This window comes from Macaca thibetana, chromosome 10 (assembly GCF_024542745.1).
Source record: "Macaca thibetana thibetana isolate TM-01 chromosome 10, ASM2454274v1, whole genome shotgun sequence".
In the NCBI taxonomy this organism is placed as follows: Eukaryota; Metazoa; Chordata; class Mammalia; order Primates; family Cercopithecidae; genus Macaca; species Macaca thibetana.
The window spans coordinates 36520821-36532742 of record NC_065587.1 but is presented as its reverse complement, the minus strand read 5'-3'; the positions used below and the strand labels follow the sequence as shown (position 1 = coordinate 36532742).

At 53.1% G+C, this 11922-nt stretch overlaps 1 protein-coding gene across 1 annotated transcript in view; it reads left to right on the top strand.

Moving 5' to 3' along the window:
* Positions 1-29: 29 nt before the first annotated feature.
* The window catches only part of COL20A1 (collagen type XX alpha 1 chain), a 41122-nt gene continuing 29229 nt past the window's right edge, over positions 30-11922 (top strand). The window contains 4 exon segments of the mRNA XM_050806925.1: positions 30-871; positions 3614-3724; positions 10524-10667; positions 11206-11364. Coding sequence (XP_050662882.1) covers positions 748-871; positions 3614-3724; positions 10524-10667; positions 11206-11364 — 538 coding nt within the window. The 5' untranslated portion in view covers positions 30-747.

The following is an 11922-nucleotide window of genomic DNA, read 5'->3' as shown; positions in this document are numbered from 1 at the left end:
CGCCCCACATCTCCGAGTGGCACCTCTGGGCACTGGTCCCTGGCCTCTGAGTGCCCCTCAGCTGCTCCTCAGAGCACCCTAAATCCAACCTCCATTCCCAGCCCCTTTGAGCGGGCCCAGCCTGGTTTTCCTTGGCGCTCCTTGTGGCCCACTGAGTTCTCCAGTGGCCCTGGCCGCCTCCCTGTCTCGGCCTCAGAGCGGCGTGCCCATGGCACACACACCTTGCACCCCCGGCTGGCGTCCCCCAGACCCACCCGCTGCCCACTCCCTCTTGGGCAGCTGTCACTCTCCTCCACAGGTCTCTGATGACCCTTCTGCCTCCAGGGCCAGGCTGGGGCCAAGGGACTCCACTGTTCAGCAATCAGACATTGCCTGGAAAGCTCGCGCGTGGCCTCAGCCCTCCACAGCCCTGAGGAGCCCCAGGAGCAGGAGGCCCCGTGCCCGTCCCAGCCACCCCTGCACTGGGCTTGGGGACAACTGGGGGCTGGGGGTCCTGCTGTCACTCAGAGCAGCCCCCAGTGGTGTAAATGCCAAGAGGAAGGAGAGAGTAGGAGGCAGACCCAGCTCCAGCCTTGGGTCCTTGAGTTTCAGGCAGCTGGGAGGTATCCCCTAGACAGCAGGTTGCAGGCCTGTGGTCCCCACACGTGAGGAGTGGAGCCTGTTGTGGGGACAGCCTGCCTGGCCTTCGAGGATGTGGAGAAGCTCTGGTGTTGTGGTCAGGGAGGGGACAGACCCAGGGACGGCTGAATGGCATGGCCTCTTCCCCTCCACAGCCCGAGCACCATGAGCTCCCGAGCCCCTGCACACCTCGGCCTCGGCCTCTGCCTCTGGCTGTGGCTGAGCACCACTCTGGGAAGAGAGCAAGGACCAGGTAAGGACACTGGCAGTGGACCCCTGCTTGCCCCCAGGCCACACCTGCCCCACCAGTGCCCACCAGGGCGGATGAGCCCTCTGCCCCTGCGCCCGGCTTTCCTTATAAGTTGAATGCCTGCTGAATTCCGAGCAGCTCCCACAACAAAGGGAAGAGGATGGGACGGACGGGAGGGAGCGTGTGCTCCTGCCAAACCCTCAGCCTCGCCTTGGAAACGCGCCTGTGTGGTTTCGTTCTCTGTTACATCAATGCTTGGCTGAGAGTTACTCCACGAACACCTTTTGGAGCAGTCTCCAGGAAGCAGGAGGCTGGGGTGAAGATGGGGCCGCCTTCCCTCCTGCCTGCTTCCCACTGGCGCCTCCCACTGGTTTTTTGGGCACATAGCCCTCTGGCTTCTCCCAGTGAGGCACCCGCATTTCCACGCAGCACCACCTCCTCCGTGCACATCCCCGGGCGACTGAGCCACAAGCACCACGTCCTCAGAAGGCCCCTCCAGTCTGGCCGCTACCGGTTGGGGCGTTTGGGTAACATAGGGCACCGCCCATGGCAGCAAAAGGAAATGTCAGAGGTGCTGTGGGCTCACCTGTCTGAGCAGCTTCTTCCTCCCGTTGAGAAATGTGGGTTTAGATTGATTCCAGGAAGGTGAATCTCTGTCTGTGGAAAAGGCTTTGGGCCTCGGCCACGCTATAAACTTGTTCCTGGGCTGGGCCAACGCGGCCCCTCCCGGCACCTGCAAGCTCCTGGGAGGTTTTGGGCTCCCACTGAGTGATGGTTTTATTCCGCTGGGGTGAAAAGCAGGAGGCGGCAGCTCCCCCTTCTAATGTGCATTTAAAGGACCACCACCAGGGCCTGACAGGCCGGGCGAGGGAGCCTCCACGGGTCGCTGCCGTTGCAGAGGGGCAGGTGAGATGCGGGAGCCCAGGTCTAACATGCTTCCGGATTTCGTGGCTTGTCTCGCGTGCTGAGGTGCCCAGTTTGCCCTGCACACAGGCAGCAGGCTGTTGCATGAGCAGGTGCCTTGGTCCCCTCAGCTCAGGCAGGGTAACCCTGCCCTGAGGCCAGTGGAGGCCGAGATTTCAGTTTGAGAGAAGCTTCCACTGTCAATTTGAGACAAATCAGTAAGTGGTTCTACAGAAACAATTTGAGTTTAGGCAAATCTAGTTCTGTCTAGTTCAGGATTCAGCGCGATGGGGCCGCCCCTCACAACAGCCTTTCAGAGTCCATTGAGTCCCCGAGGACAGCCAGGTGGGCCGGGGGCACTGAGTCCAGCCCAGGACAGGTGGGAGCCCACACGCTGGGGCAGCCCTTCCCAGGATGGCCGCAGTGCGGCCACAGTCCAGGGAGGGGAGCGTGGTCCTGGTCCCACCAGCCGCTGTCTGCCCAGCACCCTGCTCAGGCCCCAACAGTACTGTCCCCCAGCAGGGAGCTGGGGAAGGGCTCCCTGACATTCTCAGGCAGAGTGGAGCAACAGAAGGCTCTTCACAAGCAGGGGCTGCGGGAGGGGCCCTGCTCACAGCTGGCCTTCAGAGCCCCCTTCTCATCCCCCCCACATTCCTGCCTTTCAGCTCCATCCGGAGACCCGGCCCAGCTGCTGCCCGCTCTGAATGGGTCATTGTGTCTGCCCCAAGTGCCCCCCAGCCCCTGCCCTTCCCCCTGAGCCCCAGCTTTCCGGGGGGCAGCCCAAAGAAGCCCATCTCTGTCCCCATTTTCCAAAAATAGCTGCCCCTACTGCAGAGCCCCGGAAGCTTCCAGGGGCCCCAACCCTCTCCAGAGCTCCAGGAGGTTGGCCAGGCCCCTGCCGCCCCCTCCTCCTCTCAGATGGCCTGGCACCCATCCCCCACCGTGGGAGGCAGCCCTGTCTTGGGGGTGCGGGGACACACACGTGCCAACGCGCACGCACTTCCAGTGTGGGATTCTGCACCCACACTCCCCACTGAGGGGGCACGTGCACCTGGCAGTGACCTTGGCAGCGAGGGGTCTGCAGCTTGCATGGGCACTTGTCCCGGGACCCAGCTCGGGGGACTCAGCTTAGGGGCCCCAGCCCAGGGACTCAGCCCAGAGGACTCATCCCAGGGGCCCCAGCCCAGGAGACTCAGCCCAGGGGACTCACCTCAGGGGTCCCAGCTCAGGGGACTCAGCTCAGGGGCCCCAGCTCAGGGGACTCAGCTTAGGGGCCCCAGCCCAGGGACTCAGCCCAGGGGACTCACCTCAGGGGCCCCAGCCCAGGGGACTCAGCTCAGGGGACTCAGTTCAGGAGTCCCAGTTCAGGGGTCCCAGCTCAGGGGACTCAGCCCAGGGGTCCCAGCTCAGGGGACTCAGCTCAGGGCCCTGGGCACGTTGCCAGCTGCTGTGTTGGCTCGGGGCCTCCGGTCACCAGTGGGGCAGTTGCTGCCCTCCCAGGCGTGGGCCTGAGCCTCTTCCTGGTGGGAGGAACCCTGGAGAGCCAGGCCGGGACCTCCCTGGTGGGACTGGACTCCCTCTCACCGAAGCTACCGGGGTGGCCCTGTCACTGCGGACCCCGGGGAGGGCCGGGTTCTCCTCAGTGCCCGGGCGAGGCCTCGTCTCCCCAAGTGGGGCTGAGTCCCGCTCAGATACCCTGGATGGGCTGTGTCTCTTTGGGGTCCCCCGGGATAGGACTGTGTCCCTCCCAAATGCTGAGGGCAGGATGCCTGTAACCCCCACAGCTGGTTAGGTGGCTGGGGAGGCCGGGTCAGTCCTGACCACTATGTCCTGTTTCTGTAGCAAGTGGCCACCTGAGGCTGACTGTGCTGCCTGAGGACCGGCTACAGATGAAGTGGAGAGAGTCGGAGGGGAGCGGCCTCGGCTACCTGGTGCAGGTGCAGCCCATGGCAGGTGAGGACCTGCGCCCTCCCAGGCCCCCTTCCCCGTTAGCACATGCTGAGGACAGTCAGTGTGGCGGCCGCAGCCACCACTCAGGCCCACGGTGTCCCTCCCACCAGCCCCTTCGTGTGAGCAGCTTTCTGGCCTCAGTGTCTGCTGTCCCCACATTGCTTTCCAAGCCCTGTTGTGTACAACACAGAACAGGGAATGCGGCTCGTCTGTCCCTGGCACGCAGCCCCTGCAGAACGCATTCAGTACATACTTTTCATTTTTTTAATTTTTAATTTTAATTTTTAATTTTTTTAAAGACAGGGTTTTGCTCTGTTACCCAGACCGGAGTGCAGTGGTGCAATCAGAGCTCCCTGGAGCCTCAATCTTCCGAGCTTAGATCCTCCCACCTCAGCCTCCCGAGCAGCTGGGAGTACAGATGCACGCCGCCACTCCTGGCTGATTTTTGTATTTTTTGTAGAGAAGGGATTTCACCATGTTACCCAGGCTAGTCTTGAACTGGGCTCAGGTGATCTGCCTGCCTCAGCCTCCCACAGTGCTGGGATTACAGGCATGAACCACCACTCGCAGTCTGTATTTTTTAAATAAATGACTCCCTTCTCAGAACGAGTCTCAGCAACTCAGGGGCATTCAGAACAACCTGGACTCCGCACAGTGAACCCCAGAAGCACCTGCTCCCCACGTGTTAATCCTTGTTTACAGGAGCAGGGCCTTGAGGACACCTTTACAGGGAACCCTGTTCCTAGAGCACGGAACAGCCCTAACCTGACGATGGGTGCTAATTTTAAAGCTTTTCAAAACTCAGGTGGAAAAGCACACAGGCGTAAATGCTAACTGTATGAGTCAGCACAGTGGGGTGGCCAACACAAACCCCTCCTGGGGTGGAAAAAGACCGTCCCGGGTGCCCTTCCCAACGTCCACCCTCCCCTGCTGCCCAGACGGCCGCCTCCGACAGCACAGACTAGTTTGCCTGTTTCAGAACATTCTCTAAGTGGAATCACACTGTGGTGACTCCCTCATGTCTGTGTCTTTGGTGGGCATTTTGTGAGGTTCACCCCGTGGTGTGTAACAGCCATCTGTTTTCTTTGCTGTATAGTATTCCCCTGTGTGATTTGTTCTGCTGTTGATGGACGTGTGGCTTGTGTCCAGGTTGGCTGTTGTGTAGATGCCGTGTGAGGGATCGTGGTCCGTGCGCATGTTGTTCTGGGTGTAAACCCAGGAGTGGAAGCACCACAGCATGTACGCGTTTTCAGCATCAGTAGAAAACGTTGAACTGTTTTCCAAAGGGGTCGTGCCAGTGTATACTCCCATCAGCAGCGTACGATCGCTTCCGTTACATGACGCCCTTGGCAACCAATGCTTGGCGGCGTGACTTGAGCTACTCTGGTGGGTGTTCAGTGGTATCCTGTGTTTCTTTATTGAGCTGTAATTTACATGCAGAAATATTCACCCTTTTGAGAATAGCTCTGTGAGTTTTATTTATCACATGAATTCAATCCTGTAACCACTGTCACAATTGATGTGGAGGACAGTTCTCTTACCCCAAGGTCAGCCCTTAGCCCAGTACCCCATAACCACTGAGCTGTTTTCTGTCGTTCTGCCTTTTCCAGATAGATGTGCCTTATCAGGTTAAGTCCTGTTCTGTTCCTACTTAGGCTGAGTTTTTACCAAGAGAATGCATTATTTTTTCCAAATTCTTTCTTCAGTGAGGTGGTCATTTTCTCCTTTATTTGATTCATGTAGTAAATTACAGTGGTTGATTTTTTCAATATTAAATGTAATATATATATCTCTCAAGAGACAGGGTCTCACTCTGTCCCCCAGGCTGGAGTGCACAGTGCAGTGGCACAGTCATAGCTCACTGCAACCTCCATCTCCTAGCCTCAAACCGTCTTCTCACCTTGGTCTTCTAAAGTGCTGGGATTATAGGGGTGAACCACTGTACCTGGCCTATCCCCTTTTATATATTATTAAGTCAATTTGCGAATATTTCATCTAAGTTTTTTTTTTTTTTTTTTTTGAGATGGAATCTCACTCTCTTGCCCAGGTTGGAGTGCAGTGGTATGATCTCAGCTCACTGCAAGCTCCGCCTCCCGGGTTCAAGCGATTCTCCTGTCCCAGCCTCCCAAGGGGCTGGGATTACAGGTGCCCACCACTACGCCTGGCTAATTTTTGTATTTTTAGTAGAGACGGGTTTCACCATGTTAGCCAGGCTGGTCTCAAACTCCTGACCTCGTGATCCGCCCACCTCGGCCTCCCAAAGTGCTGAGATTACAGGCGTGAGCCACCGCGCCCAGCCCATCTAAGATTTTTATACTTATATTCATGAGGGAATATTGGCCAAAAACTACCCTTTCTTATAAAGTCCTTTTGGTATCAGCTTTATACCTCATAAGATGAGGTGGGGAAGGATTCCTCTTACTCAGTTTTCTTGAAGAGTTTGTGTAATGGTGGTATTTTTTTCCTTAAATGTTTACTAGAATTCGCTGGTGCTGACTTCTGGGCTTGTGTTGTGTGTGTGTGTGTGTGTGTGTGTGTGTGAACATTTTACATAATTGATTCATTCTCCTCAACAGACATAGGACTACTCAGATTTCCTAACTTTTTTGGTCAGTTTTGGTAAGTTAGTTTTTTAAATAGGAATTTGTATTTTATATAAATTTCCTGATTAATTGGCATAACATTTTTCATATTATCCCATAGATGCTGTAGTTATAGCACCCTTTTCATTCCTGTTATTGATTGAATCTTCTCTCTGCTTTCAAAAGGCAATCTGGAAGTTTATCTACTTTATTAGTCTTTTAATAAAACACTTTTGTCTTGGTTGGTCTGTCATTGATTTCGTTTGTTTTTTATTTTATTTGTTGTTTCTATTTCTTTTACTCTCTTTGTGTTTACTTTTCTGTTCAAACTTAAGATGGATGCTTAAATTCATTGATTTTCTGCCCTTCTTTTATAAGATATGAAGTTAAAACTATTGAATTTTCTTATAAGTATTAGCTATAACTGCATTTTGATATGTAGAATTTTCATTGTCATTCAGGTAAAAATATCTAATTTTTGTCATGATATTTTTATTTGACCCATAGGCTACTTAGAAGTGTGTTTCTTAGTTTTAAAACATGGGGGGATTTTCTTACTTTTTGTTTTGGATTTCTTCCTTAATTGCATTGTGGCCAGACATGTACAATATGCTTTCAGTCATTTGGAAAGTACCTTGCTGGCCGGGCGTGGTGGCTCATGCGTATAATCTCAGCTCTTTGGGAGGCCAAGGTCGGCAGATCACTTGATGACAGGAGTTTGAGACCAGCCTGGCCAACATGGCAAAACCCCGTCTCTACTTAGCTGGGTGTGGTGGCACACACCTTTCATCCCAGCTGCTTGGAAGACTGAGGAAGGACAATCGCTTGAACCCGGGAGGTGGAGGTTGCAGTGAGCCGAGATGGTGCCACTGCGCTCCAGTCTGGGCGACAGAGTGAGACTCTGTCTCCAAAAAAAAAAAAAACGAAAAACCTCGCTTTATGGTCCTGCATATGATCCATTTTGGTCAGTGTTCCATGTGACTTTGAAAATATATGCAATTTGCAGTTGTTGGGTAGAGTTTTCTAATGTTCCAGTTAAGTTATTTACCTTATTTTTCAGATTTTTTATATAGTTACTATGTTTGGGGTCTACTTATCCTGCTACTGAAAAAAGTATTTCATATCTCCATTGTGATTGTAGATACATCTTTCTTGTGGTTGTCTTACTGTTCTTTGCTTTGTGCATGAGGCTCGGTTGTTGGGTGCATACAAACTTGGAATGATTGTATCTTCCTGGTAGGTTGACCCTTTTTCATTTTGAAGTGCTCTTCATTATCTCTCTAGTGCTGTTTTGTTTTCCTTGTATCTTACTTGTTGTGATGGTCTTATTGCTTCACCAGGTAGTGTTTGCATTAAATCTCTTTTCTCCTTCTCTTACTGTTAACTGTTCTCCGGCCTTTCATTTTAGATGTGTCTTCTAAGCAGCATATAATTGGGTATGGTTTTCATCCAGTGTGACAGTCTTTGTCTTTTTATTGAAAGATTTTTTCCATTTATATTTAATGAAATTAATGATCTGTTTGAGTTTATATCTATAATCTTCCCTTTTTATTATACTTGTTATACATTTTTATTCTCTGCTTTCTTGTCTTTGTTTGAACTGATTTTTTAATGGAAAAATTTAAACACATGCAAAAGAAGAGACCATAGTATAATGAAGCCTCATGTTTTCATGATGTAGCTTTCAGCAATTACCAGTGTGTGGCCAATATTGTTTTATGTCCCTCTCCTCAACCCCCTTCTACATTCTATATTATGTTAAAGCAAATCTCAGACATCATATAATCCTGTCTATAAATATTTCAGTATGTTTCTCTAAAAGAAAAGACTCAAACATAACCCCAATACCATGAACAGCTCCGAAATTTAAAATGTTTCGGTACTATCATTGAATATTTAGTTGTGTTGAGTTTTCTAACTTGATGCATGTCATTTATTTATTTATTTATTTATTTATTTATTTATTGAGATGGAGTCTCGCTCTGTCACCTAGGCTGGAGTGCAGTGGCATGATCTTGGTTCACTGCAGCCTCCTGCTTCCAGGTTCAAGCGATTCTCCTGCCTCAGCCTCCCAAGTAGTTGGGATTACAGGCTCATGACACCATGCCCAGCTAATTTTTGTATTTTTAGTAGAGACAGGGTTTCTCCACGTTGGCCAAGCTGGTCTCGAACTCCTGACCTCAGGTGATCCACCCGCCTCGGCCTCCCAAAGTGCTGGGATTCCAGGCGTGAGCCACCACGCCTGGCCTTAACACGTGTCTTTTACAATTGATTTGTCTGAAATGGGATGTGAACAGAGTCTGCACAATGTTTAGTTCCTGTGTCTTAAGCAATTTTTAATCTAAAACAGTTTTCTCCTCTCCGTTTTCCTTGACATTTATTTGTAGAAGAAGAAACAAGATTGTTCTGTCGAACTTCCCACTTTCTTCTCTTGCCAGTGGCATCTTTGGGGAGCCATTTAGCTCGCTCCTTCCTCTCTCCACCCTGTCTCCACAGACTGGCAGTTAGATCCTGGAAGTTTGGTAGAGGCAAGTTTGATTGTGTTTGTTAAGAATTCTTTATCAGTGGTGCCGTGTAATTCCTACGTCACCTCAGCTGGCAGTACATAATGTCTGGTGTGTCTTGTGAAGTTAAGATTGTTCAGTAGGTATGGGGTGATTCTTCCCTGATACCATCAACTTGGTGATTCTATGTTTGTTTACCCTTCAAGTAACCACGCTAGTGACCACAGCATGCAGTCTTTATTTATCAGTATATGATATACATGATGGTTGTCTTGGCTGTCCCCAGGCAATGCTAGGACCTTAGAACATCACAATAACATTTATCCCATTTTCAAGCACCTTATTTGTCGATTTTTGAGATGGGGTCTCACTATACTGCCCAGGCTGGATTCAAACTCCTGGGCTCAAGTGATCCTCCCACCTCAGCCTCCCAAGTAGATGGGATTATGGGCATGCCCCACTTTTAAAATTCTATATTTGTATTAAATGACATAAAACTTTTCCATGGTTGTCATTGCTTGTTAATCACATGTTTGTGCAGGAAGCTTGGGAATATGACAGACCTGGGCTGCTATGCCACTTCTCCTGTGGAGTAACTGTGTGATTGATCCTTTGTGCCTCAGTTTTCCTATCTATAAGATGGGTGTAATGGGGCTGTGAAGATTATGAGGCTTGATACCTGTGAAATGCTTAGGATACTGCCAGGCACGCAGTGAAAACTCAGTAACAATTAGCTATTGATGGTAATGATAACACCCCTGCCTCCTATTTGCTCAGCCGAGAGCAGAGGGTCCTCCCTGGCTGGTCACTCCCTGGCGCAGCGCTGGGTAGGGCTGTGGGGAGCTGCTCACTGCGCAGGGAGGATGGTGTCAATTTTCTTTCCAGGTGTGCAGGTGTGAGTTCCTCCCTCCTCTTCCCCCTCCAGGTGTGCAGGTGCGGGTTCCCCCCTCCTCTTCTCCCCCCAGGTGTGCAGGTGTGAGTTCCTCCCTCCTCTTCTCCCCCCAGGTGTGCAGGTGTGGGTTCCCCCCTCCTCTTCTCCCCCCAGGTGTGCAGGTGCGGGTTCCTCCCTCCTTTGCTCCCTCGTCTTAGCATTTGAGACCCAGAGAATCACCCAGTGCCCAAAGTGCCTCTTTAGGTCTGACTGCCACCTCCTGAGTGCTATTTCAAGGCCATTTCTTCTTGCTCTTTCCTCTGAGAATATGACAGTGTCCCCTTTGGAATCATTTGTTTGCTTTTCACACTTGAAATCCAGCCCTAACTTTAGAATCATGGGGTCACACAGCAGAAAATACTGCGGCTGGTCAGTCTGCGCGGCCCATAGGGTGGGAGACTGTGGGAGTGGGCAGGGCCCTGGCCCCAGACTCTTCCTTCTTGGACCCGGCCCCTCGGGTCGTCATCCCCGCCCTGGGCAGCCCCATCTTCATACTGGACAGTGTCTCTGAGGGTTGATGGGTTCTCACCTCACCATGTGACGGATTCCTCTAGGAGGTTTAGTAAGTGACATCTTCTTTTTACTGCCCCAAGACCCATTCCCTCTCACACTGTTACCCAGGAGCCCATGTCCTTGCATCAGACCCTCTCCCTTTCTCTCTCCCTGGCCTCAAGGGGAGGAGCTGGGGTGGGGAGGAGGAGCCAAGAGGGTTTCACTTCCCACCATGACAGATGCACACACGTGTGCCCACCTTGGCCTCTAAAGCTCTCCCTACCCCCACCCAGGGGACTCGGAACAGGAGGTGATACTGACCACCAAGACCCCTAAGGCCACAGTGGGGGGCCTGAGCCCCTCCAAGGGCTACACCTTGCAGATCTTCGAGCTCACTGGCTCTGGGCGCTTCCTGCTGGCTCGGAGGGAGTTTGTGAGTAAGTCCACGGGGTACTGCCAGCTGGGTACCCCCTCCTCCAGGCCGGGTCCCACCGTCCTCTGGGCCAGGGTTCCGCTGTCCTCCAGCTGAGTCCCACCATCCTCCAGCCCAGGTCCCACTGTCCTGGGTACTGCCAGCTGGGTACCCCCTCCTCCAGGCTGGGTCCCACCGTCCTCTGGGCCAGGGTTCTGCTGTCCTCCAGCTGAGTCCCACCCTCCTCCAGGCCAGGGTCCCACCCTCCTCCAGGCTGTGTTCCAGCCCCAGGGGTGGGTGTGTGTGAAGCAGCTCTGGGCTGGGCTAGGGCCAGGTTCGAGTCCTGACTCACCAGCGAGGCTGCCTTGCCCCTGACGTCTTCGCATGCCAGCCAGGGTCCTGGGCGCTCAGCACCTGCAGATGCGCCCTTGAGGGAGTGTGTGTGCAGCTGCGCCAGCGGGCCAGGCCCTCCGCTCCCACCTGATTGAGGGAGGGTGTGTGCAGCTGCCCCAGCCGGCCAGGCCCTCCGCTCCTACCCGATGGCCCTCGGTGTCTCCCTGCAGTTGAGGATCTGAAGAGTAGCTCCTTGGACAGGAACAACCAGAGACCTCTCAGCAATGGAGCCCTGGAGCCCACCCCCTCCCTCATGGGGAGCCCAGACCCTGAGCAGGCTTCCGAGCCCCGAGTTGCCTTTGTGCCAAGCCGGGATCCGCCCATTCCTGGTGGGTCAGAGTGGAGGGAGAGTAAGTCTCTGGGGAGGGAGTGACCTTTGGTTTCCCACCGTGAGGCCAGGAAGTTCTTCCTCGTGTCTGACCACACACTCTCTAGCTTTAACTTAAGGCTGTCATGTTCCCAGGTTCACTCAAGCCAGGCCACTGGGAGCAGATGGTCCCACTACCTCTGACCCCTTTGGGAACCTCCAGCCTGGGTCTAGGGGGTGGTGAGAGGGTTGGGTCATGCTCCACCAAGAGTGGGATCAGGAGCAGAGCTGGTCCGGGGGCCCTGGAGGGAGGGCCCTGCCCAGCCAGCCGCAGGTGTGGAGAGGCAGAATTACACCAGGACAGAGGAGAAGCCGGGTAAGGGGTAGGCACAGACAGGGGAGGTGCCCTGTGTCTGCCCACAAGGCCTCTGCAGGTGGGGCCGGGCTTTGTCTCCTCCATCAGATTGGGGTCCTCAGAGGCAGGATTCTACCTCCCCTGTCAGACTTGGAACTGAAGGAAGTGTCCACCTCCTCAGACTTGGACACATCCCTCCAGAGGTCCTCGGGTCTGGTGCTGTCC